The following is a 22,898-nucleotide window of genomic DNA, read 5'->3' as shown; positions in this document are numbered from 1 at the left end:
CCAGACCCACCACCGGCCTTATCCTCTCAGAACCCCCAGACCCACCACCGGCCTTTCCTCTCAGAACCCCCAGACCCACCACCGGCCTTTCCTCTCAGAACCCCCAGACCCACCACCAGCCTTTGGCCAGCCTGTTCCCTTTGAGGTGGCCTTTGAGCAAGGGGACTGGGCAGACACAGAAGGGCAGTGACTCACAGCTAAGAACTCAGCCTGGGGGAGGTGGGCGCTGTGACAGCCCCTCGAGGACCATTGGGACGGGCACCCCATTTCAGCATGGATGTCCAGTTTTTGGGTCACCTTGGATAGCTGCTTTTACCTTAGAGGAGAAAGCTGGGCCCTGGAGCAGGGAAGTTATCCAATCTAGGTCACCCTGAGACCTCCCTCAAGAGCTTTTGACAAGGAGTGCCTGCTAAGGGGCTCTCAGGGGGGCCGGCCTCACAGGGGGGCCTGGAAGACTGGCCTGTAGAGGTGAGGCCCATGTGTTTGGAAGGGCAGAGCAAGCCTCCCTCGTGCTTCAGGGACCCAATGTGGTGCTTTCTGTCCACTGCAGCCATAGCGGGAATGGGTGGGGTACCCCAGCTCAAAACGACATTTTCAACCCAAAGAACTGTTTTCTGTTCTCAGGTTGTCTTTTCTTTTGGAGAAGGAGAAAGGCACTTAGAATATTGTTTATTTTATGAAAGGATGGGGTAGTAGATGATTCTTAAAAATCCTTTAAGGTTAGCGGAATAAGGAGTTGGCACCGACATTGGTGCAGTCTCTGAGAAGTGAAGCTGGCCCCTGAAGCCCCGTGAGGGCCCCTCTGTAGATACGGGCAGCCTGGAGTGCTCTGCAGGGTCCTCTCCTTGGCCTGGGACTGTGGAATGGGCAGGGGCAAGGGGTTGCTCTCCAGGTGCCTTCTCTGAGGTCCCACAGCTAGGTGTGGCAGAATATGGAGGTCCCAGCATGCTGTGGGTGGCCTGCAGGGAAAGGGAGCTCATACGGGGATTAGGGCCAGTATCATCATCTGTGTGGACTGGGGAGCAGCCCAGGTGCTGTCAGACATGGCCCTTTGGCCCTCCTGGGGTTTGGGAAGCTGTCTCTAGAGGGGCTTGGGCAGGACTCTGGCACCTGGAGAGGTGGTCTTTCTTGGGACAGCAGCCCAGGGGGAGTGTGCCCAGGATGGCAGTCCGAGAGCAGCCCAGGAGCCTCCCAAGTCCCCGGACTGTGGGTCCTGAGGTGCTAACCTGTCCCTCCCTGGTCCTCGGTCCCCCAGGGAGATGATGAGCCCTCGGGGCACCAGCCTGCCATTGCCCTGTGCTTGCAGCTTTGCACTGTGCAGTGCTCTCTGTGGGGAGAGGGTGGGCCCCACACAGGTCAGCCCCTGGAGATGGCACTGAGCCCATGGTTTTGCCAAGGCCCAGGGGCAGGGACCTGGGTTCCCAGAGCCTGCCCTGCAGTGCACCAGCCTGCTCTGATGTGCTTCCTCTTCAGGCCGGTGCTCCAGCTCCTCTGTGTTTGTGCTGCCGGAAAAGGTGACTCCGCAGACTGGCCAGCCTGCCTGCCCTCAGGGCCTTGGCCGCCTAGACAGCCTCCCCACAGCAGCCCCCCATGCACCTGGGGCCCAGGACTGTGAGCACGTGCTGAGTGGCCCAGCCCACAGGCCTTTGTGCCCTGACAGCACCCTGGGCCATACACTGTGGGGGTAAGGGGAGGCCAGGCCATGGCTGTTCGCAGGCCCCACCCAGGGTCCTGAGGCCTGAAAGGTGAGCAGCAGGGCTTCTAAGACTCAGGGGTCACAGGTGGCTGCTGCCGATTGGCCCCTGTGTGCCCTTCCCCCTTGGCGAGGTGCCAGGAAGCTGTGACTCTGTTATCTGGGTAATTAGCTTCAGACCCTGGACCGAGGCCGGCCAGTTCCTGCAGCTGCTTCCCACAGGCTGTGCACCCTGACCCTGAGAGGGAAGTGAGGCCCAGCTTGGCCAAGCAGCTAAGGTGCCAGGTGGCCTGGTGAGTGGGCCGCAGTGCCTTCCCAGCTGCTCCCTTACTGGGGCTGTGCCCTCAGGTCAGCCTGAGCCTGGTGAACTCCAGGGCCTCCCGACCTGGCCTTGCCAGTGGCGGAGGGCCTGTGCCTTGGGGAGGGGATGCCCCCTGAGGGTGCCAGTACAGCCAGCCGCCCCACAGGCCAGGCCCCTGTGCCCCTCCGCGGGCCCCTTGAGCTGCCACGCCAGCTGCAGCCCCTGCCATGGCCGAGCACTTGGAGCTGCTGGCAGAGATGCCCATGGTGGGCCGGATGAGCACCCAGGAGCGGCTGAAGCACGCCCAGAAGCGGCGTGCCCAGCAAGTGCGGCTGTGGGCCCAGGCCGAGAAGGAGGCGCACGGCAGAAAGGACCCCCGGGAGCAACCGTGGCGGAGCACAGACTGTGGCCGGTTGGAGAAGCGGGTCCTCTTCCCTCCTGGTGTCGTCCTCCTGGAGGCTGCTGCCCGAAACGACCTCGAGGAAGGTATGTGGATGCAGAGACCCAGCCAGCGGCCATCTTGTTGGGCCCCAGGCAGCACCCCTCTCCACAAGTGCCCAGGCACAGGCAGGCCCTGCTTTGGCTCTGTTACCCTCCTGTGCTGGGCTCCGGCCTCAGCTGCAGCTGCCTTGGGCACCCCACCAGGCAGTCACCGTGTGGGCTGTGTTAGGGAGCAATCTTGGACAGGGCAGGGCAGGGTGGGGCCGTGGAGCTACCCTCCCCCCACGCGATGCCCCACCTCTGTGGGTTCTTCACTTCCTCCCTCCTTACCTGAACATCCTAGTGGGGCAGGCAGGCCCTGAGGGGTCAAATGTCGCCATGGATCCTGTGAGAGGGTGCTCAGCAGTGGACAGCTGCCTTCCAGCCCTCGCACTCCAAGCCCAATGCTGGGTTGAGGCCACCTGCCTTCATTGAGGCAGGGAGGTTGGCCATAGCCCCTGGGAATCCCCGTCCTCTCCAGGCTGGTCTTAGGGCACTGTGGCAGCAGGACAGAAGGAAGGAGAGGGATAGTCCAGGTCACACCCCAGAACGTCCCTGTGTGAACATAGCCCCTCTGGGCTCCAGAGGATTCTGCTCTAGAGGGGTGCTGACACCCCCCAGGCCCCACACCTCCCTACAGCCTTCCCTACGGGCAGGCCTGCCCCATATGCTCCCTCTCCTGAGGGCACAGCTTAAGGCGTACATCCGGGCCTGGCCGGGGCAGATAGGATGCCTGGGCTCCTGGCCTCTGAGCCCTTGCCCTGGGCTTTGCGATCCCTCTACCATCTGTACCACTGTCTGTACCACAGGGACCCCAAGTACAGTGGGCCCAGGTGGCCTGGAGCACAGGGGCCTGGGTAGGTTCTAGACTGCAGCAATGGGGACCAGGGGTAGCGTGCAGGCTGGACAAAACCTCTACCCCAGTCTTGACCACAGTCTCCCTCCTCCTTGCAGTCCGTCAGTTCCTTGAGAGCGGTGTCAGCCCCAACCTGGCCAATGAGGATGGCCTGACGGCACTACACCAGGTCAGCGTGCACTGTAGGGGCTGGGGGGTGGGGGTGAGGGGGCTGGTGGGGCCCAGATGTGATCCAGTCACTCAGGTCCCTGTGGCTCACAGTGCTGCATCGACGACTTCCGGGAGATGGTGCAGCAGCTCCTGGAGGCTGGGGCCGACGTCAATGCCTGTGACAGTGAGTCCTGGACGCCCCTGCATGCTGCAGCCACCTGTGGCCACCTGCACCTGGTGGAGCTGCTCATTGCCCGGTAGGGCCTGGGAACAGGTGCAGCCTCGGAACCAGGGCAACTGCAGCAGGGAGGGGATGTCTTCTCCTTGAAGAAATAGCCCAGCCCTTGGCCTCCTGTGTCCCCACCTTTGGTTGTGCAGATCATGCCTGCATCCTGGCTTGGGGGGTGGGGCTGGAGCGGGGCCTGGGGCAGGTGCATCAGGCACTACTGCCTCTCCAGGGTCTGCGCAAAAAGAGGCCCAAGAAATCTTGGTCAAAATGATGAGAATAGACTTGGAAAAGGAGAGAGAGCAGAGAGCCAAATTGCGACCCTGAAGGAGGGACCTGGGGCACAGGTGGGGCCTTTAACTTTAGCGAGGAAGAGGGCAGACCAGGGACTGGGCTCCTGAACTGACCTCAGCCAGCATGGGGAGAGGACGCTGGCTTTACCAGGGTCCAGAGGGTGGGGTCCCACCCTCACCATAGCTCCTGAGCCCTATGCTCACTCTGTCCATCCTTGGAGCTGTGGGGATGAGGTGTGTCCCCTTCACACACAGGCGCTGTGGACTAGGAGGGGCTACTGGTGCAGACTGGAGCTCCAAGAGCTGCAGACCAAGGCCTGGCCCCCAGCTCCTTCTGCCCTGGGTTCCACTTACCCTAGGCAGCAATCCTGCTGCCCCACAGGGTCTCCTAACCAAAATGGGTCTGCTCCCCCCTCAGTGCCCTCTGTTCCCTGGGCTCCCAGGGTCCCTGCACCTCCCAGGGGGCCTTCCTGTGTACCTTCACCGTCTGGGCATCCGCTCTGCACAGTACTGGGCAGCCCTGGGCAGAGGGAGGACCCTGAGAGGAGGGGGCTGCCAGGGGCCAGGACCTTGTGCGTCTGGGAGGGCCTGGTGGCGGCACCCCTGCAGCCATCCTCCTCATAGGGCTGGGTGCCGGCTGGAGCCTCTCCCAAGCCCCGCTTTCTCCCCAGTGGTGCCGATCTCCTGGCGGTCAACACCGACGGGAATATGCCCTATGACCTGTGTGAAGACGAGCAAACGCTGGACTGTCTGGAGACAGCCATGGCCGACCGTGGTGAGTGAGGGAGCCACAGCGCGGGGTGGGGCTGTGCAGACAAGCGTCTGAGCCTGCCGCTCCGCAGGCATCACCCAGGAGAGCATCGAGGATGCACGGGGTGTACCAGAGCTGCGGATGCTGGAGGACGTCCGGTGCCTACTGCATGAGGGGGCGGACCTCAATGCCCCCCGGGACCATGGGGCCACGCTGGTGAGGGTGGGGCCTCAGGGTCGGGATCCGAGCCAGCCAGGGATGCCACCGGGTTTGGGGAGCCCTGGAGGGACTTCCTCTTGGCCCTCCCCCACACTCAGGGCTGGCGCTTTGCCTGCAGCTACACATCGCTTCAGCCAACGGGTTTGGGGAGGCAGCCGCGCTGCTGCTGGAGCACCGGGCCAGCCTGAGCGCCAAAGACAGTGACGGCTGGGAGCCGCTGCACGCAGCAGCTTACTGGGGCCAGGTGGGTGCGGTGGCAGGGACACGGGTGGAGGCATGCCCCAGGCTCCGTCAGCCTCAGCGTGCACCCCATCCGCTGCCCGCAGGTGCACCTGGTGGAGCTGCTTGTGGCACATGGGGCGGACTTGAACGGGAAGTCCCTGATGGATGAGACCCCGCTCGGTGAGCCTCATAGGGGTCCTGCCCCCAGACTAGCCCACAGGGAGGCGGGAGGGCCACCATGTGACACCTGCGGTCCCCCTCCCCCAGACGTGTGTGGAGACGAGGAGGTGCGGGCCAAGCTGCTGGAGCTGAAGCACAAGAGGGACGCCCTCCTGCGGGCTCAGGGCCACCGGCGCTCCCTGCTGCGCCGCCGCACTTCCAGTGCTGGTAGCCGGGGGTGAGTGCTGACACGACCCACCCTCTCAGCACCCTGCCAACTGGCACCGTCCCCATACCGGCCCTGCCCCTTGTGCTTTGCCCTGACACGGGGAGGGCCTGGTGACGTCGGTTGGTGTACGGATGTGCCAGCTGGAGCTTGGAGTCCCCAGGGCAGGGCCAGCTGGGTGGGTGGCTTCCCCAGCCCTTCGCCTCCCCCTCCCCCAGGAAGGTGGTGAGGCGGGCAAGCCTGACCCAGCGCTCCAGCCTGTACCGCAAGGAGCATGCCCAGGAGGCTATAGTGTGGCAGCAGCCTTCACTGACCAGCCCTGAGCCCCCTGAGGAGGATGAGGACCGCCAGACCAATGCTGAGCTCCAGCCACTACCCCCTGAGGTGAGTGCCGGCCCCTGTGCTGCCCTGTCTCCAGGATGAAGTGCTAACCAAAAGGGCAGACCTGGGTGGATCTGAGTCCCTCCCACCATGGCTGTATAACCTGGAGTCCCGTGCCTTGGTTTCTCCCATGCACCAGCAGCTCCCTTGGGGTGGTGCTGCAGGGCCCAGTGACCTATGTCTCTAGTGCAGGTTAGCGGCCCCGCCAGGGGCCTGCTGCCCCCCTCCCCCGCATCTGTTCCTCCACTACTGCTCTGCCTCTAGTACATTCAAGGCTGGGGAGAGGAAGGGGCACCCCCTGACGTCCACTGGCCTGGCTCCATCCACAGGAGGCAGACCCTGAGGCTGCCCACCCACATAACGGCCGTGTGGGGAGCCCCCTGGGGCGGCACCTGTACTCCAAGCGGTTGGACCGCAGTGTCTCCTACCAGCTGAGCCCTCCTGACAGCTCCACGGCTGAAACTCTTGGGAGGGACAAGGCCCACCACACCCTGGCGGAGCTCAAGCGCCAGCGAGCCACTGCCAAGCTGCAGCAACCCCTACCTGAGGGGCCTGGGGCCCCCAATTCTGGCCTGTCTGCTGACACTGAGACCCCCCAGTCTGAGTACGGCTCTGGGGCTGGCGGGGACCCGCCCCTGCTCAAATTGACAGCCCCCTCGGAGGAAGCCCCTGGGGAGAAGAGGCCATGCTGCCTGCTCATGTGACCCAGTTGAGGGTCCTGCTGCAGGCCCCACCCTGGATGCCCACCCAGAGTGTGCTCTGGTGCTGTGGGCAGGCGGCCAGCATGGGCCTAACCCTCCTGTTAAGGACCGACCACATGGGGTGGAAGCCATATCTGAGTGGGGCTGGGCTGCAGAGACTGCTTCTATCTGTGACTGTTGATAAAAAGGACCGCCTGCCACTGTGCTGTGTTGTATGTCTCCACCCGGCCACCGTCCCCACTTGGGGAGCAAGTTGTGCTGCTGGGCCCTAGGCTCCTTGCCACCGTGCCCCACCCCACCCCTGCAAGCACTCTTCTGGGGCCTGTAGGTGCACGCTAAGGCCTGCTGTGGCAGCCGCAGCCCTTGTGTGGGAAAGGCCACAACCGGGAGCAAGAAGCCTGGTACTTACTGCATCTTCCAGAGTCCTCTTAAGTCTTTGCTTCCCCAAGGGGAGCAGAGTGCTGTGGAGGGAGGCTCCTCAGGGGCCAGGACTGGGGGTGTCCATGCCGGAGGGCCAGGGACTCTGGCCTGGAAAGGGAGGGGGCTGTTTTCCTTGGCACTGCTGAGCCAGAGCCAGAGAGGGGAGGCGGGTACAAAGTGGTGTCAGAAACCTCCCTGGGGGGAGGGGTCCTTGGCATGCAGCCCTGACCCAGGGGCCTGCTGCCAGTTCCGCCTGGGCTGGCAGAAGGGACAAGCAGTTGGCCACTCCAGCTCTAAGCTGGCCAGGCACAGTGTGTCAGGGTGAGGGGCCCCTTAGGAGCCTTCAGTGGGTTGGTGGAGGGCACTGCCTGCACATATGCCACCAGTGCTGGGTGTGGTGGGCTTGGGCCTCCCCTCCCCTCTGTGCCTGGGGCCCACTGGGACAGCCCGGTATCCCTGGGGCCAGCCATTCTCAAGGTGTCTGTGGTCGGAGGGCTATCCTCACAGGGCTGGGGGAGGAGTGGGAGCAGGCATGGGGGGGGTATTAAATTTAGTGTGGGGCAGTGAAGCTGCCAAAGGTCCACCTGATGCCTCTTGGGGCCTGCTGCCAGGGACGGGAGCGGGCTGGCCCTGCCTGGGACTGGGCCCATATTAACCGGTATTCCCACTGGAGGCAGAGGGGAAGCCTGTACGCTAGGAAATCACAGTGACAGCAGAGCCAAGAAATTTGAGGTGAGAGACTGCGGGCAGGGACAGCTGCCCTGGGCTTCCCTCCCAGCCATCAGGGGACTAGCAAGACCAGAGGGAGCCAGGGCTCCCCCTCCAGCCCAACCAGCCACCCACAGCCCAGCTCAGAAGGCCAGCTCCCTGACCCTCTGCCCAGACTCAGAAGCCAGCTGGCAGCCACCAGGGAGGCCACCCCTGGGCATGGCCTATCAGCACCTGGCAGGCCTGTGGAGGCGGGGCCCTGAGGGCCTATCCCAACTTGTTTCCCACTCCACCCACCAATCAGAAGCAATTGGGAAGGGAAGCTCAGGTCACTTTCTGCTCCGCCAGGCCCTAGAGTGTGGCCTCAAGGGCAGCCCTAGGCTGGGTGAGTAGTGAAAGGGCAGGACAACCTTCTGGGCAGCTGAGGCATCAGAAGGACCCAGAGTAGCCTTTCCCTGTCCCCAGCCTCCTCTCCCAGAACCACAATGGAGCCTTGAAGCCTCTGATTGGGGACCAAGGTCCGACCACTGGGCCTTTGTAGTGTTCAGGATGCAGCCGCCAGGCTGGGAAGGGTGGATGAAACCCAGAATCTGAATACCTCACTCCCCTTCCCCAACGGCCCCCAGGATTCCTGAGGAGGCCTGGCTCGGTTACCTAGGAGACGGGTGTGCTGGCCCAAGCAAAGATGGGGGCCCAAGAGGGTTAGGCCTTGGCCAGTCCCTGCCGGGCTCCTGTCTCACCACAGCAGTGCACCGTATCACCATGCTATCTCTTCCCTGTTCACTGCTGCCCAGCTCTTTGAACCCCTCAGGGCCCCCTGGGCCCAGGCTCCCTTCTTCCCAGGCGCTCAGCCCACCTTTCCCTCTCCCACTCAGCCCCTCAGATCTTCTCAAACCACAGCCATGCATGACTATCTGTCTGTCTCTACCCCCCACTCTGGGTCTCCTGCTACCCTACCACGGGGACAGGCACTGGGCCTCGACCCAAGCCCCGCCTGTGTCCTTACCCACTCCCTCTGGCTCCCTGGAGCAGAACTGTGCCCAGGCGGGTGGGGCAGGGCCAGGCCGGCCCAGCACCTTCCTCAGTCTTTTTTGTCCCTCTCAGCGGGCTAGCAGGCTACAGCAAAAGAGGGCGCTCTCTTACTCCAGCCTTTCTAGCCAGGCTCCCCTTTCCCAGCCCAACCCCCAGCCTCCAGCCTGCTGCTTCTGGATCCTGAGGCTGCCTCTTGAGCTTCTCTCCTGCCCAGCCTGAGAACGGTCATGGCCTTGAGGGCAGGTGACCAGGGGCAGGTTGCAATGAACGGGCTGAAAGAAAAGGTGCTGACGCTGGACACCATGAACCAGTGTGTGCGCAGGGTGGAATATGCGGTACGTGGCCCCATCATGCTTCGTGCCCTGGAGCTGGAGCAGGAGCTGCGCCAGGTATGGCCCTGGGCCCACTGCTGTTCTTTAGGCTACACCTGAGCAGCCGGGTCTGTCCCCAGCCCTGTGGCAGGTAGGGCCAGAGGGGGGTAAGGCCAAGGCGTCTCACTGCCCCCACTCCACCCAGGGCATGAAGAAACCTTTCACCGAAGTCATCCGTGCCAACATCGGGGACGCACAGGCCATGGGGCAAAAGCCCATCACCTTCATGCGCCAGGTGAGGCTCCAAGGTCCCAGCCCCCTCCGGCTTGGCCCTCCTTCCCTGACCTCACACTTGGTCCTCCCAGGCTCACACTTGGCTCTCCCAGGTCCTGGCCCTCTGTGTTGACCCTGAGCTCCTGAGCAGCCCCCACTTCCCCAAGGATGCCAAGAGAAGGGCAGAGCGCATTTTGCAGGCCTGCGGGGGCCACAGCCTGGGTAAGTTCCGGGTGCCCAGACGAGGCCCAAGTCCCAGGAAGGGTAGGAACTAGAGAGAGGAGGTCTCAGAGAAAGGGTGGATCTGCCCACTGGAGGGGGCGGATCCCTGCGGGAGGACTGTGGGGTACCCTGCTCCCTCACCTGCCCTTCCCTGAGCCTAGGGGCCTACAGCGTCAGCTCCGGCATCCAGCTGATCCGCGAGGACGTGGCGCAGTACATCGAGCGGCGCGACGGAGGCATCCCCTCAGACCCCAACAACATCTTCCTGTCCACAGGAGCCAGCGACGCCATAGTGGTAGGCCGGGGTTAGGGCAGGAAGGCACAGTGGCCTTTTGCGTGCAGCACGGTGGCTGGGAAGAGAGATCGGCAGTCCCTGGGGCAGCCTGGGCCCGTGCCCCCACAAAACGCCCTGTCCCGGTCCCCCGCAGACGGTGCTGAAGTTGCTGGTGGCCGGCGAGGGCCGCACGCGCACGGGCGTGCTCATCCCCATCCCGCAGTACCCGCTCTACTCCGCCACGCTGGCCGAGCTCGACGCCGCGCAAGTGAACTACTACTTGGACGAGGAACACGCCTGGGCGCTCGACGTGAGCGAGCTGCGGCGCGCGCTGGTCCAGGCGCGCGACCGATGCCGCCCGCGCGCGCTCTGCGTCATCAACCCCGGTAACCCCACCGGTGCGCCGCCCCGCCTCGCGACCCTGCCCCTCCCGGCGCGGCCCCGCCCTGCCCCGTTCCCGTTCAGGAGCAGTGTGCGCCCTCAGCTGACCCGGTCGTGCCGCGCCCCCACGCCCCCAGGGCAGGTGCAGACCCGCGAGTGCATCGAAGCCGTGATCCGCTTCGCCTTCGAGGAGCGCCTATTCCTGCTGGCTGACGAGGTACCAGCTAGGACGCGCGGGGGCCGGGGAGCGCGCGGAGCGAGGGGAGGGGAAGGGCGCGCGGCTCCGCCTTGACGGCCCGCCCGCCTCCCCAGGTGTACCAGGACAACGTGTACGCGGAGGGCTCGCAGTTCCACTCCTTCAAGAAGGTGCTCACCGAAATGGGGCCGCCGTACGCCGCGCAGCAGGAGCTCGCCTCCTTCCACTCCGTTTCCAAGGGCTACATGGGCGAGTACGTCCGGGACAGGGGCTCAAGGGGCCCTGGAGCGGCCGGACCCACTCGGCCTGCCAGGCCGACCCCTTTTCCCCGGGCCACCCTCGACGCCCACCTCGCCCCGGCAGGTGCGGGTTTCGCGGCGGCTACGTGGAGGTCGTGAACATGGACGCCGCGGTGCAGCGGCAGATGCTGAAACTGATGAGCGTGCGGCTGTGCCCGCCGGTGCCCGGCCAAGCCCTGCTCCACACGGCGGTCAGCCCGCCCCAGCCCTCCGACCCCTCCTTTGCGCAGTTCCAGGCGGTGAGCTGGGGGCGCAGAGGGGGCGGTAAGGGAGGTCGGCAGTGGGGAGGGGGCGGCGAGGGGCGGGGAGAGGCGGGACGAGCACCGGAGGAAGCGGGGCCTGAGGGCCGGGCGAGGAACGGGAGGGGGCCTGGGGGCCTGGGGGCCGGGCGAGGAGCGGGAGGGGGCCTGGGGGCCGGGCGAGGAGCGGGAGGCCGGGGGCCTGGGGGCCTGGGGGCCTGGGGGCCTGGGGGCCTGGGGGCCTGGGGGCCTGGGGGCCTGGGGGCCTGGGGGCCTGGGGGCCTGGGGGCCTGGGGGCCTGGGGGCCGGGCGAGGAGCGGGAGGGGGCCTGGGGGCCTGGGGGCCGGGCGAGGAGCGGGAGGGGGCCGGGGGGCCTGGGGGCCGGGCGAGGAGCGGGAGGGGGCCTGGGGGCCTGGGGGCCGGGCGAGGAGCGGGAGGGGGCCTGGGGGCCTGGGGGCCGGGCGAGGAGCGGGAGGGGGCCAGGGGGCCGGGGGGCCTGGGGGCCGGGGGGCCTGGGGGCCGGGGGGCCTGGGGGCCGGGGGGCCTGGGGGCCGGGGGGCCTGGGGGCCGGGGGGCCTGGGGGCCGGGGGGCCTGGGGGCCGGGGGGCCTGGGGGCCGGGGGGCCGGGACTTGGAAGGGGCGGGACGAGAGCGGAGCCAGTGGTCCGGGCGGGCAGAGGAGGCCTAGAGGGATGGGGCCTGGGCGGGAATGGGGGCGGGAACGGGGCGGGGCCGCGCCCCCCGCGCGCTCTCACCGGCCGTCCCTCACGCTGTGACCTCAGGAGAGGCAGGCAGTGCTGGCCGAACTGGCGGCCAAGGCCAAGCTCACAGAGCAGATCTTCAGCGAGGCTCCCGGCATCCGCTGCAACCCGGTGCAGGGCGCCATGTACTCCTTCCCCCGCGTGCAGCTGCCCCCGCGCGCCGTGCAGCGCGCGCAGGTCAGGCGGGGCCCGGGCTTGGGGGCGGGGCCGGGCTTGGGGCGGGGCCGGGCTTGGGGCGGGGCCTGCCTCCCCGCCCTGACCCGCCCGGGCCTCAGGAGCTGGGTCTGGCCCCGGACATGTTCTTCTGCATGCGCCTGCTGGAGGAGACCGGCATCTGCGTGGTGCCCGGGAGCGGCTTCGGGCAGCTGGAAGGCACATACCACTTCCGGTGAGGCCCGGTTCGCACAGCCCCTGTCCACATGCAGTCCCCTCCGCTGACAATCCCCCGTTTTTTAGGATGACCATTCTGCCCCCCATGGAGAAGCTGCGGGCCCTGCTGGAGAAGCTGAGTCAGTTCCACGCCAAGTTCACCCTCGAGTACTCCTGAGACCGTCTGGGGACTGCGCAGACCAGGCCAAGCCGGCAGGGCCACCCTGGGAATCACCGTGCCCAGGACCCTGGGAATTTTTGGGGCCCTCTGGACTCGCTCTTGTTGCCTAGAGAGCTGCGCCCCTGCCTCTCTGCAGGCTCCTAATAAAACTGGGACACAGCCTGACTCCCTGGTGGCTTTCTGGAGGCTCTGCGTGCGACCCTGGCTTTCTCAACTCCTAAATGCCTTTCCTTGCTGGTTCTGTGCAGGCCTGGGGACCCAGCCCTGAGTGGACACTCTTCCTGTCTTTCGAGGGGCAGCATATTCTGGTGGGAGGAGGATCCAGGATCCAGACGGGCTCCCAGAGGAGACAGCCTCTTTGGGTCTGTTCCTCCTGCCAAGGCCAGTGCATCCTGGGTGGAGCCTCCAGAGGGAAGAAAGAGTTGCATACTCTAAAGAGAATAAAGATACGAGGGCAGGCTCCTCAGGGGGAGACTCCAGAGCTGTTAGGTGAGAGGGTGTGGCTTCTCAAAAAATCACAGGAGCAGGAGGCTCAGGGTGGTCAGGTCAGAAAAAAAATAGCCTTTTCTGAAGAAGACATAGAAAGGGGAATCCCCCATCCTGGTACTGCTCCTGGACTGTACAGCTCTTCCCTAGCAGCACAGGGGAAATGTTAAGCCATAAGAAGTTGGCTGGACAGTGACCCTCAGGGTACAGAGAGTGACAGTGAGAGCTCAACGGTGAAGTCTTGGTTTTCTCTTAACTGGGCTGACAGTTGGTCGTGGTGCCCCCATCAGGGGGCTCTGGGAGAGCAGGAGGGAAGGAGTGAATGGGGTGTTGGGTTTGAAGTGTACAGGGTGCATTTGTGTGACATCCAAGTGGAAATGCAGTCTTTTGGAGGGGAGGGACTGGGGGGCAGGGAGAGAGCGCAGAGGTCCAAAGTTTGAGCGAGCTCTGGAAGGGGAATGCAGAGGGAAGTTTTGAAGACAATGCTGCTGGGGATTACTTGCTTCATCTGCACAAGCGGTCCTCTGAGGTTGGGCTGGTAATTTCACAGATAAGGAAACTTGAGGCCCAAGAATATGTTGCCAGTAACAGAAAACCAGCTCACAGTGGTTTCAGCAGCAGGGGCTGTTCATTGACTCACTTGCCCACCAGTTGGCCCAGGGGTTGGGCCAGCTTCAGGGACCCACGAACTTGAGACAGGACCTGCTTGTCACCTGGACACCGAAGGGCGTTGAGGGCAGCATGGCTGTGTCCTGGCTGAACCCTGGGCCCAGACCGTTGACACAAAGCCCCTGCCTTCCGAGGTCTTCTGCAGCCACAAGCAAGGTGGTTGTGGTGGTGGTTGGGCGGGGGGGGGGGGGACCCCATAGTGGGGATATCCAGAAGTAGATAGTGGCACTGTGAAGAGGCTCACCCATCCCTCCATGGGGGTTCCGGGAGGCACCGGGCCCAGTTCACTGTAGCAACCAAGTCCCAGGTCAGTCTGACACTAAGAAGCACTACAGGAGAGTTAGGGTCCAACTCACAGATTGGGGGCCCAATCTGATAACCCTGGCTAAGGACCAGGGCTGGTGATCACTGTGAGGAGAGGATGGGGCCACGGGTACAGGTTGATTCCTACGTTCAGTTCCTCTGCAGCTTCCCTCTGATCCTCTCCCATTCTCGGACGATTTCAGTGTATATTTGCGTGTCTATGAATTTTTTTATGAGACAGGGGTCCCATGAGCTCGGCCTGGCGCCTTTACCCAGGTTTACCACCGGAGGCGCTAGGGAGCAGGAGGGCCGACGCTCTAGCTGGGTTGAATTTGTCTATGACCGCCGCGCAGTTTCCCGACGCTTCCGGGCGGACTTCCGGTGCTGGAATCTCAAGGACCGTCTGCCCGGCGCTCAGCTTCCCGGTCTGCAGAAGCGGGAGGGTGCTAGAGGTCGGGCGGCGGCAGAGCGGGCGGTGCCGGACTCGGGGTGAAGTGGACGCAGGTGGAGCCTGCGAGCCCCCGCCGCTGGAGGCGTTCCCCTCCTGGGCGCTTTACTTGCTGCCACGCGAAACATGCCTGCATCCCGGGGCCTCCTTTCTCCCCGGAACCCCCTCGCGTGTCTGGAGCATCCACCCCTGGGAGGAACTACCTCTCTCGCCGCAATTTGGACCCAGTTTCGGCTCTTCTGAGGCATTAACACCCCCAGGACCTGAGGGCGCGAGTCCTGACCCCACCTGTCCAACCCTGACCCCATCACCAAATCCAAGCCGAATTGTGACCTCTGACCCTATCCTGACCCGACCATACTTTGTTAGGCCCACCTGGAACCTGACTTGCCCTCCCCGCGGCTGTGACCTCTGGCCCCACTCAGACGGCGTCTTGCACCCAGCCGGACCGCCATGGCCCGGCGCTCCCACTCTGCCGCTGCCCTGGACCCTTTGCTGGCTCCAGCCGCGCGTGCAAAGCTGCTGTCGATGGCCGCCCTCTACCTGGTGCAAGGCCTGCCCTACGGGCTGCAATCTGGCCTGCTGCCTATGCTGCTGCGGGTCCGCGGCCTCTCATTGACGCGAGTGGGGCTGGCCAAGGGGCTGTATGCGCCATGGCTGTTCAAGCTGGTGTGGGCCCCACTAGTGGACACAAGGGGCCCTCCACGGGTCTGGTTGGCGCTCAGTACGGCTGCACTGGGTGTAGTGTGTGCGCTGCTGGCAGCGCTGCCTCCAGCAGAGGCTGGCCAGGTTGGGCTGCCGGTCTCCGCAGCAGTGTTGCTTCTGTTGCTAAACCTGGGAGCAGCCGTGCAGGACGTGGCCCTCGACACACTGGCTGTGCAGCTCCTGGAACCAACCGAGCTGGGCCCTGGCAACACAGTGCAGGTGGTTGCCTACAAGCTGGGAGCGGCTCTGGCTGGGGGTGGGCTGCTGGCCCTGGTGCCCACTCTCTCCTGGCCCCTGCTTTTCCTGCTCCTGGCTGTCACCTATCTGCTAGCTGCTGCACTGGCTTGGGCCTCACCAGCCCTGCAGCAGCTGTCACAATCTCAGCCTTTAGAGCCAGCCCCTCACCCTGGGCACCACCTGCAGGCCCTGCTGGCTGTGCCTGGGACTTTGTGGATGGCCGGCTTCGTGCTTACCTACAAGTTGGGTGAGTGAGGCCTTGAGCCAGGCAATACAGGGCTGGGGCTTGGGGGCAGCTAAGGTGGGTCCCCAGGGTCTCTGGAGCCCACTTGTGGGGTTGCCCCCCCCCAGCTCTTGGGGTACAACCTGTGAGTCAAGTCCAGGACTGCAATTGAGACTCATTCCTTCTGTTTCCCTGCTCCAGCGACAGCCCCAGGTCTTGCTGAGGCCATTTTGTGCTGACCCTGGGCATAAAGCCGTTTTCTTCCAGGGCTATTTGCCTGCTGGGGCTGGTGTTTGGGCCCAGGAGAGAGGCAGGGCAGGGACCTGGCTGGGTAGAAAAAGAATGGGGCCCCAGCTGGGGAGAAGGAAGAGGGGGCCAGGTTTGAGGGTGCCCCCATCACCCTCTACCCTACAGGTGAGCAGGGCGCTGGCAGCCTGTTCCCACTTCTCTTGCTGGACCATGGCGCCTCTGCCCCGGAGCTAGGACTGTGGAATGGCATGGGTGCAGTGGCCTGTTCCATCGCTGGCTCCTCTCTGGGTGGGGCCCTGCTGGCCAGGCACCGGTGAGCCCAACTCCCTGCACCCCCAACCTGCCAACCCTCCCCATTCCCTGCACCCCCTGACCTGTCCAACCCCTACCCCTCCCCCAGGCAGCCGCTGCCCCTCCTGAGGCCAGTGCTGCAGCTCCGCCTGGTGGGCCTTGCGTGCCAAACTGCTCTACTCTTTCACTTGGATGCCCTGGGGACCAGTGTGGGCCCAGGTACAGCCCTGAAAGGTGAGGGCCAACTGTGGGGGGACAGCTGGAGCCCTGGGCCCTGCTGACCTCAGCCCTCCCTTACAGGGCTGGCCTTATTGAGCCTGTGTCTGCAGCACTTCCTGGGGGGCCTGGTCACCACTGTTACCTTCACTCTGATGATGCGGTGTAGCCAGCTTGCACACAGTGCCTTGCAGGTGAGGGGCATGGTGGGGCTGGGGGGCTGTAGGCTGGATGCCCCCAGGCTCTGATCCTCTTTCTCCCCCAGGCCACACACTACAGCCTCCTGGCCACCCTCGAGCTGCTGGGAAAGCTGCTGCTGGGGACGCTGGCTGGGGCACTGGCCGACAGCCTGGGGCTGTGGCCCTGCTTCTCCCTTTTCCTGGCTCTCTCGGCTGTGCCCACTCTCTACTTGGGCCTGGCACCCAGCTCCTTGGCCTAGTAGCCAATAAAAACGAGTGTGCGGGGCCCTGGCTGTGTGTGCAGTGCATGAAACTGCTGTTGGGAAGCAGGGTTCTGAAGATAGTCAAGGTCCTTTTATTCTACGTTTGGGGCCCCTGCCCCCCACAGCCCTGCTGGTGCGCTTTTGCCCAGGGTGATCAGTGGCCCCGCAGCAGCAGCTCCTCCGTGGCCAGGCGCATCAGGGCGTGGAAGCTCACATGCAGGTACCTCCTCCAAAAGCGCCTGTCTCGCCCGAACACCTGGGCTGGATAGCAGGGGCTTCCTGTGGTCAACAGGACACAGAGGGGTTGTGAGGGCTCTTGGCCGGTTCCGGCTCTCAGCCCCTGCTGTGCCAGGGCCAGGCCCCCAGCCTCTCACCAATGCCGTGAAAGATGCGGGCCACAGCCCTGCCTGAGAACTTCTCCTCCGGCCGCAGGGACAGGAGCTGGCGGATGTCTCGGCGGATCTGGTCCTCCCAATCCTGAAGCTGGAGTAGGATGAGTGAGAAGCCTTCCCTGCGCTGCTACAGTAGGGTGCTTCCACATGCTGGGGGTACCTGGGGGCTTTACCCCCAATTACAGCCGCCTCGGGTTCTTCTGGTTGGGGAGGCAGGACAGAACCCGTCACAGTGTCAGGCAGGTGTGTGTATGTATGTATGTCACTGCTCCCACCTGTGCTTGGCCAGGTCCCCTCAGTAACCCTATTCTGTGCCAGGAGAGGCTGGCACTCACTCTGGCCTGCCCAGGCTCTGGGCCCTCTTCGTCCTCCATGCCCTGAGGCCCCAGTGTCTCCTCCTCAAAGTAGCACCTGAGCAGGGTCTTGAGCTGGACGCTGCGTTCCTCATTAGGCCGTTCCAGGCAGGGCCCACAGCTGGGGTAGGCCACGCTGCGGGGAAGGAACCTGTCAGTGCTGCCCAGCCTCGGGGTGGGGATGGGCTGGGGGCAAGAACAAGGTACAAGTACGGGCAGCCTGGGCCCTGCCCCCTCCCCCGCCCCTGACACCTGTGAAAGGCCTGGAAGGTGCGGCGCAGGCGGGCCAGGGCCTCCTGCTCTCGCGCCTGCACACGGCCATGCAGGAACTCGCAAAGCTGGTCCTTCTCCTCGGCGGTCAGGTTCCTGGGGCAGTGTACGTGGAAGGCCAGCTCCCCAAACTCCACGAGCACCCCTGTGCCCTGCGGCATCCCTGACCTGGGATTTTGGTCCCACTGCAGCTGACACAGGGCCCGCCGCAGGGGGGCCAGCTCCCAGCCCATGGAGTCTGCCAGCTCAACCACGTTGAACTCCACGGAGCTGCTGCCACCACCTGTGTCTTCAGGTGGCTGCTGGGCCAGGCACACTGCCACAGGGGGACACCTGTGCCCAGGGTGGGAAGGGGCGTGTGACCACCGGCCCCCATCCTACTGTCCCCACCCCCAAGTGTGGGCACATGCTCACCTGAGGGCCAGGGCACTGAGCTGAGCGGGGCCCCTCGGGGAGTGCAGGCGGCAGTGGGCGTAGGTGGGTGCCAGTAGTTCTAGCCAGCGCTGTGGGTGCAGCTCCAGGTAGCACAGCAGGGTCTCAATGGCTGGTGGCAGAGCAGAGTCAGGAGATGCAGGGGCATGGGAACAGCCCAACCTCCAGCCCCAGGTCCTTACCCTCCTGGGGCATGTCCAGGGTCTGCTCCATCGGCTGCACAGGAAGGGCCCGTGTATGGCCCAGGCAGGCGCTTGACCCAGAGGGTGTGTCCTGGCTGCCACACTGCCTAGTCTCTGGTGGGAGTGTGACCTGCTCTCTCTTCCCACCGCCCTCCGGAGACGGGTGGGCACAGGAGCAGGGGGGGAACACGGTCTGCACCAGCCTCTTCACGGTGAGGAAATCCACGGTGTGGGCATGCACGTGCCTGCGCAGTTCCTGCAGGTCTTCCCCCTGCGCAAAGCATTGTGAGGGGAGAGGATAGGAGTGTCTTGTGTGAGGGAGGGGGCAGCCACCATGGCATGTACCTGGGGCTGCAGGAAGAGGTGGCAGTGGGCAGGCTGCCCATCGCGCCCCGCCCGGCCTATGGCCTGCACGTAGCTCTCAAAGCTCGGGGGCAGTCCCAGGTGCAGCACGGCCCGCACGTCTGGCCGGTCCAGCCCCATTCCAAAGGCCACTGTGGCCACCACCACACGCAGCCGACCCCGCATGAAGGCCTGCTGCACCCGCCGCCGCTCCTGGGCACACATGCCAGCGTGGTATGCTTCGGCCACAGCCTCAGGGACGCCACCTGGGGACAAAGACAGATGGTGGAATGGGGCTGGCACTGTGGGCTGCATGTGGGCCCGAGCCCACCTGAAGCTCACCTCTGGGGCCTGGGGTCTTGTGCAGGCAGGTGCGGAGGAGGGCGGCGACACGCTCTGTGTCCTCGCGCCTGTTGCAGTAGACGATGGCGGAGTCCAGGCTGCGGAAACGTTCCCCTTGCAGCAGCGTCACCAGGGCCTGGGGGAGGGTAGTCAGTGGAAGGGGGGGAGGTGCAAAGGGGCTGGGGGGGCACTCCCGGCCTGCACAGCTCTACCTGTTCAGGATCTCTGTCCATGGATACAGACAGGTGCAGGTTGGTAGGGATGGTTGGGAGCCCACTGGGGCTTGGCCCTTCAGTCACACCCAGATGCCGGGCCACATCCAGGGCAGTGCTGCGTGGGGCGGTGGCTGTCAGACCCAGAAAGCAGTGCACGCCCATGTGTTCCCGCAGCACCTACCGAGCAGAGGGGTGAGGGCTCTGTCCCATCCTGCCCTGCCCTGTGCCAGCCCCCCTCAGCCCCGTTCCCGCAGGCAGACAGCTGCACCTTGCACACGCGGAGGTAGCAGGGCCGGAAGTTGTGGGACCACTGTGAGAGGCAATGCACCTCATCGATGCAGGCAAATGCCACTGGGGGCAGCTGTGAGGCGGGGGGCAGGCAGACAGGGCCCCCTGTTCCAGCATCCACCAGCGCCTCAGGTGACAGCATGAGCACATGGACCTGGGCCGCCAGAACCTGGAGAGGCAGAGCCAGAGGCAGAATGGAGGCAGAGCCCAGGTGTCCCCCCCACCTACCCTCTTCTGAGACCACGCCTCTCACCTTCCGCAGGACACCCTCCCGCTGTTTCCTGTTCATGCCTGAGTGGAGGCAGGCGGCCTTCAGACCTGGAGGCAGGTGCGACACCTGGAGGCAGGAGCTCACCCATTATGGCCTGTCTCCCCCAGATGCCTTCTCTGGGACAGAAGGCCTGGACCAGAACTCTGGATCTTTAGACTGAGGGTTCCAAACCCTAAGGGCAAGGTCTGGCCTGCCATGTGTACTTATAGGCCACAAACAGACCTGGGGGGTTGACGACAGCCAGGCTGGGGTGGGAGTGGGTAGGAAACAGCAGCCCCCACACACCTGGTCATCCATGAGCGCCAGGAGCGGGGAGATGACTATTGTGAGGCATGGGCTGCGCTGGGCATAGAGCAGTGCTGGGAGCTGATAACACAAGGACTTGCCGGCACCCGTGGGCAGCACCAACAGGGTGGAGATACCTGTGGGGCCCAGGAGTCAGCAGGAGGCTCTGCCCACACAGCTCCCCTGGCCCTGGCCCCTGGCTCACCTGACAAGATCCGCATAACCGCCTGCTCCTGCCCGGGGCGGAAGGCTTGGTACCCCAGCTGCCCCAGGGCCTGGAATACCTCAGGTGGGGTTTCTGGGGACATAGGCACTGGGTCAGTGTGGCATTTGGATCACCCCCTCCCCACCGAAGGCTCTGGGTGGCAGTATCTGCTCACCTGCCACCTGCCCCAAGGGTCCTGGCAGGTAGAGCGGGAGCACCACATTGGGTGTATGGGGCCTGGCAGATGCAGTGTCCTCATCTGCTGGATCAGACAGCAGAGGGTGTGGGGTGGGTGCTAGCTGGGTTAGAACCATCTTAGTAAGACAGCTGCTGTCCTGCTGCACCCCCCACTCACCAGAAAGTTTGCAGTGGGCAGCACCTGTCTTCTGGGCCACTTCTTCTAGAATAGACAGGAGCTGTGTGCCCTCGTCTCTAGTGCCCTTCTTTTGGGCTGGGGCAGGCTCTGGGCCGGGGTGGGAGGGAGGTAAGGCCTCTTGTTTAGGCCAAAAGTATCCCTCGTAAAGAACACAATGCCTGCCCCGCACCCCCTGCTGCTGCCCAAGCCTGACCTATTCTCTGGATGGGACCCACCTGGCTGGTGGCACTGGGAGGCCCAGTGGCCAAGCTGCCCACAGCGGAAACATGAATTCTTGAATGTGGATTTGGGGTGACTGCCCCCAAAACATTCCTGTTTCTTTTGCCACTTCTGCTTCCACACCTGGGAGACAGAGAAACAGGTCACAAGGGTGCAGACAAGGTAAGGGTGAGGGGCACTCCCCACCCACCTCACCTGCTTTCGGAGTTGACTGCCCCGCAGGGCTGGGCCCCGCACGTAGCGTTTCTGCCTCAGGTTGAGCCTCACGTAGTTGCCCCCTTCCTGGAGAGTAGACCTAGGAGAGATGTCAGGGTGGGCTGTGCCCACAGCCCTTCGCACCCAGCTCAACTCAGAGGTGACCCACCTGGTGGCCAAAGCCAGGTACCTGGGTGCTGTGGGGCCACTGGGAGGCCGAGGTGACTGCTCCCCCAGTGGGTCTTCCTTAGGCTCTGCAGCCCCAGCATCCTTTGGCTGGGGTCCCACATAGCTGCTGTCCCACTGAGCCTGTGAAGGGGCCCCCCCAGCATCCCCACTCTGTCTCTGCTTCTTGTTGGGCTGAACGCTCCTTTTATTGTCACTGGCTCCCTCTAGCACTGGAGCCTCAGAACCGCTGCAGGTACGAGGGGCGGCCAGCACACCTGAGGTGGGAGGCTGTGACCCCTCACCAGGGCTGCACAGCTCTTCTGCACCTAGGCTAGGCCTGCAGGCCCCGGGAACCCCCAGCAAATCTGGGGCCCCATCGTGACATCGCTGCAGCCAGCCAGGATCCAGGGAGCCCAGCCGTAGGCTCAGGGATGACTGTAGATGCTTGAGCCGGCCTGGCCTTGGCTGGGGCCCAGGGCACTGGGGGGGCACCTGGCTGAGTCCTGGAGAGGTGAGGGTAGTCCCTGTGTCTGGCAGCCCCAGGGCAGGTGTCTCAGATGAGGGTCTTCGTGGAGCCCGGGGTACATGGCCTAGGGCTGGCTCAGCCTGGAAAGAGGGTACACCAGCAAACAGCTCAGGTCCTGGCTGCTGCAGATTTTGAAAGCTGTCCCAGGGCCCCCACCCTCAGTGATTGGGCACAGGGAAGCTGGGACAGAAAAGAAGTTGCGAGTGAGATCCTAAGTTAGTGCAGGTGACCATACCTGTGTGTAGCATGCCCCTCACCTGCAGGGTGCCCTTTAGATTGGCCTTAAGCCTCTTCCCATAGTCTGGCACGGACCTCTGGGTGCTGGGTGCTGGGGTAGGGTGTGGACTCTGCCTCACAGCCCGATTCAGGTGAGGCCCCCAGCAGGTGGGCTCCAGCTCCTACAGGGGGAGATGGCAAGGGGCTCGGGACAGGAAGAGGCTGGAAAGCGACACAGGACTTAAGTGTTTCCGCCCCCTCCCCAACCCACCCAAACCCACTACCGTCATGTTGTTCCCGACTCCCAGTGGCTGCATGGGACAGACTAAAATGGCCCCAAAGAATTCCTGAGGCTGTAAGTCTTTACGGAATTAGACAGTCACACCTTCCCGAGAAGTGGCTGGTGGGTTCCCACTGCCAACCTTTCGGCAAGCAGCCGAGCGCTCTAGTCACAGAGCCACCAGAGCTCCTAACCCCTCTCCAGCCCCCCAGGAACCCGCCCAGCCCTCCTCCCCACCCTCAAATGGGCGGGTGATCGGACGACAAGTATCACCTGGGTCGTCACAGGAGCGGCCTGCTCAGGGCTGCGGGGCCGGACGCCGCCTGCCTGGCCCAGGACCTGCTTCAGGTCGCGGTACTCCCGGTAGAGCGCTGGGAGGGCGGAGAGGGGTCAGGGTTGCACCGGTCCACGGGCCCCGCGACCCCGCTCCGGCACCACGCTCACCCTGGGTCTCCTCGGTCGCCGCCGCCACGTCCGCCTGTGGAGGGAGGGCGTCAGTCCCCGGCCGCGCCCTCCGCCCGCTCCTGCCCCGAGCAGCCCGCACCTGGCCCGGCCTTCGCCCGCGCCGCCGCCGAAACGCGCGCTCCCAAGCCTGCAGACGCGCCCGCAAGTCACGCAGCCTCTCCATGGCGCTCCCGCGCGCAAACCTCCCGCCGCCGGTGTCGGGCCGGCCAGCCAATGGGGGCGCAGGGCGGGGGCGGGCAGGCGTTTCATCCAATCGGTGGGCCCTGGAGGGGCTGCCAATGGGA

At 64.5% G+C, this 22,898-nt stretch overlaps 5 protein-coding genes across 34 annotated transcripts; 3 read left to right on the top strand and 2 right to left on the bottom strand.

Moving 5' to 3' along the window:
- Nucleotides 1-641: 641 nt before the first annotated feature.
- On the bottom strand, nucleotides 642-11,940 carry LOC126058720 (uncharacterized). 13 transcript variants are annotated; one of them, XR_007513269.1, is made up of 8 exons: nucleotides 11,768-11,938; nucleotides 10,826-11,018; nucleotides 10,654-10,716; nucleotides 9,766-10,484; nucleotides 7,068-7,186; nucleotides 4,569-4,719; nucleotides 3,590-3,941; nucleotides 2,474-2,970 (listed from the first exon to the last, which is right to left on the bottom strand). XR_007513269.1 is itself a non-coding variant. In XM_049853964.1 (3 exons), the coding sequence occupies exons 1-3, from the start codon at nucleotides 1,702-1,704 to the stop codon at nucleotides 704-706; spliced, it is 648 nt and encodes a 215-aa protein (XP_049709921.1). In that variant the 3' UTR covers nucleotides 642-703. The 13 variants fall into 13 exon arrangements, 1 of the variants encoding a protein (XP_049709921.1); XR_007513273.1 differs by having other exon boundaries at nucleotides 9,766-9,974; nucleotides 11,768-11,935; XR_007513276.1 differs by adding an exon at nucleotides 642-1,327 and having other exon boundaries at nucleotides 2,766-2,970; nucleotides 9,766-11,018.
- PPP1R16A (protein phosphatase 1 regulatory subunit 16A) lies at nucleotides 2,221-9,052 on the top strand. Of its 2 annotated transcripts, XR_007513264.1 has the most exons (11): nucleotides 2,221-2,480; nucleotides 3,429-3,499; nucleotides 3,592-3,737; nucleotides 4,671-4,774; nucleotides 4,842-4,966; nucleotides 5,088-5,213; nucleotides 5,296-5,371; nucleotides 5,459-5,588; nucleotides 5,795-5,960; nucleotides 6,287-7,059; nucleotides 8,963-9,052. XR_007513264.1 is itself a non-coding variant. In XM_049853960.1 (10 exons), the coding sequence occupies exons 1-10, from the start codon at nucleotides 2,222-2,224 to the stop codon at nucleotides 6,659-6,661; spliced, it is 1,578 nt and encodes a 525-aa protein (XP_049709917.1). In that variant the 5' UTR covers nucleotide 2,221; the 3' UTR covers nucleotides 6,662-7,072. The 2 variants fall into 2 exon arrangements, 1 of the variants encoding a protein (XP_049709917.1); XM_049853960.1 differs by lacking the exon at nucleotides 8,963-9,052 and having other exon boundaries at nucleotides 6,287-7,072.
- GPT (glutamic--pyruvic transaminase) lies at nucleotides 9,044-12,507 on the top strand. Of its 3 annotated transcripts, none has more exons than XM_049853963.1 (11): nucleotides 9,044-9,207; nucleotides 9,335-9,424; nucleotides 9,516-9,624; nucleotides 9,786-9,919; nucleotides 10,053-10,284; nucleotides 10,417-10,496; nucleotides 10,592-10,728; nucleotides 10,839-11,013; nucleotides 11,795-11,950; nucleotides 12,049-12,161; nucleotides 12,230-12,411. In XM_049853963.1, exons 1-11 carry the CDS (start codon nucleotides 9,046-9,048, stop codon nucleotides 12,318-12,320), a joined length of 1,479 nt encoding a protein of 492 aa, XP_049709920.1. In that variant the 5' UTR covers nucleotides 9,044-9,045; the 3' UTR covers nucleotides 12,321-12,411. The 3 variants fall into 3 exon arrangements, with proteins under 3 accessions (XP_049709920.1, XP_049709918.1, XP_049709919.1); XM_049853961.1 differs by having other exon boundaries at nucleotides 10,053-10,296; XM_049853962.1 differs by lacking the exon at nucleotides 12,049-12,161 and having other exon boundaries at nucleotides 10,053-10,296; nucleotides 12,230-12,507.
- Nucleotides 12,508-14,160: 1,653 nt separating this feature from the next.
- Nucleotides 14,161-19,996, top strand: MFSD3 (major facilitator superfamily domain containing 3). Of its 2 annotated transcripts, none has more exons than XM_049854419.1 (5): nucleotides 14,161-15,418; nucleotides 15,809-15,956; nucleotides 16,044-16,153; nucleotides 16,235-16,344; nucleotides 19,671-19,996. In XM_049854419.1, exons 1-5 carry the CDS (start codon nucleotides 14,683-14,685, stop codon nucleotides 19,701-19,703), a joined length of 1,137 nt encoding a protein of 378 aa, XP_049710376.1. In that variant the 5' UTR covers nucleotides 14,161-14,682; the 3' UTR covers nucleotides 19,704-19,996. The 2 variants fall into 2 exon arrangements, with proteins under 2 accessions (XP_049710376.1, XP_049710375.1); XM_049854418.1 differs by lacking the exon at nucleotides 19,671-19,996 and adding an exon at nucleotides 16,416-16,589.
- Nucleotides 16,596-22,855, bottom strand: RECQL4 (RecQ like helicase 4). 14 transcript variants are annotated; one of them, XM_049854367.1, is made up of 19 exons: nucleotides 22,594-22,850; nucleotides 22,423-22,520; nucleotides 21,911-22,051; nucleotides 20,761-21,733; nucleotides 20,525-20,632; nucleotides 20,345-20,428; nucleotides 20,170-20,262; nucleotides 19,965-20,101; nucleotides 19,662-19,745; nucleotides 19,389-19,577; nucleotides 19,118-19,297; nucleotides 18,906-19,041; nucleotides 18,567-18,829; nucleotides 18,222-18,492; nucleotides 18,022-18,151; nucleotides 17,590-17,940; nucleotides 17,320-17,473; nucleotides 16,967-17,075; nucleotides 16,747-16,871 (listed from the first exon to the last, which is right to left on the bottom strand). In XM_049854367.1, exons 1-19 carry the CDS (start codon nucleotides 22,775-22,777, stop codon nucleotides 16,747-16,749), a joined length of 3,810 nt encoding a protein of 1,269 aa, XP_049710324.1. In that variant the 5' UTR covers nucleotides 22,778-22,850. The 14 variants fall into 14 exon arrangements, with proteins under 14 accessions (XP_049710321.1, XP_049710317.1, XP_049710320.1 ...); XM_049854364.1 differs by having other exon boundaries at nucleotides 16,596-16,871; nucleotides 17,396-17,940; nucleotides 19,389-19,745; ... (1 more) ...; nucleotides 21,150-21,733; nucleotides 22,594-22,854; XM_049854360.1 differs by having other exon boundaries at nucleotides 16,596-16,871; nucleotides 17,396-17,940; nucleotides 19,389-19,745; nucleotides 22,594-22,627; nucleotides 22,694-22,854.
- Between the last annotated feature and the right edge of the window lie 43 nt (nucleotides 22,856-22,898).

This window comes from Elephas maximus, chromosome 15, assembly GCF_024166365.1.
Source record: "Elephas maximus indicus isolate mEleMax1 chromosome 15, mEleMax1 primary haplotype, whole genome shotgun sequence".
Taxonomy (NCBI): Eukaryota; Metazoa; Chordata; class Mammalia; order Proboscidea; family Elephantidae; genus Elephas; species Elephas maximus.
The sequence above is the reverse complement of the archived record's forward strand: the minus strand, read 5'-3'. Positions and strand labels throughout refer to the sequence as shown.

Coding starts and splice junctions, on each gene's coding strand:
- PPP1R16A (XM_049853960.1), top strand. CDS start 2,222: ATGGCCGAGCACTTGGAGCTGCTGGCAGAGATGCCCATGGTGGGCCGG. Junction 3,738..4,670: donor GTGGAGCTGCTCATTGCCCG/GTAGGGCCTGGG, acceptor CTTTCTCCCCAG/TGGTGCCGATCTCCTGGCGG. Junction 4,967..5,087: donor GGGACCATGGGGCCACGCTG/GTGAGGGTGGGG, acceptor CTTTGCCTGCAG/CTACACATCGCTTCAGCCAA.
- GPT (XM_049853962.1), top strand. CDS start 9,046: ATGGCCTTGAGGGCAGGTGACCAGGGGCAGGTTGCAATGAACGGGCTG. Junction 9,920..10,052: donor GAGCCAGCGACGCCATAGTG/GTAGGCCGGGGT, acceptor GGTCCCCCGCAG/ACGGTGCTGAAGTTGCTGGT. Junction 11,951..12,229: donor GCGCCGTGCAGCGCGCGCAG/GTCAGGCGGGGC, acceptor CCCGTTTTTTAG/GATGACCATTCTGCCCCCCA.
- LOC126058720 (XM_049853964.1), bottom strand. CDS start 1,704: ATGGCCTGGCCTCCCCTTACCCCCACAGTGTATGGCCCAGGGTGCTGT. Junction 1,328..1,413: donor GGCAGGCTCTGGGAACCCAG/GTCCCTGCCCCT, acceptor CTCTCCCCACAG/AGAGCACTGCACAGTGCAAA. Junction 960..1,226: donor CGAGGACCAGGGAGGGACAG/GTTAGCACCTCA, acceptor CTTTCCCTGCAG/GCCACCCACAGCATGCTGGG.
- MFSD3 (XM_049854418.1), top strand. CDS start 14,683: ATGGCCCGGCGCTCCCACTCTGCCGCTGCCCTGGACCCTTTGCTGGCT. Junction 15,419..15,808: donor CGTGCTTACCTACAAGTTGG/GTGAGTGAGGCC, acceptor TCTACCCTACAG/GTGAGCAGGGCGCTGGCAGC. Junction 16,154..16,234: donor GGGGACCAGTGTGGGCCCAG/GTACAGCCCTGA, acceptor CCTCCCTTACAG/GGCTGGCCTTATTGAGCCTG.
- RECQL4 (XM_049854358.1), bottom strand. CDS start 22,777: ATGGAGAGGCTGCGTGACTTGCGGGCGCGTCTGCAGGCTTGGGAGCGC. Junction 21,734..21,910: donor ATCTAAAGGGCACCCTGCAG/GTGAGGGGCATG, acceptor CCCTCTTTCCAG/GCTGAGCCAGCCCTAGGCCA. Junction 18,493..18,566: donor ACCTCTTCCTGCAGCCCCAG/GTACATGCCATG, acceptor TGCTTTGCGCAG/GGGGAAGACCTGCAGGAACT.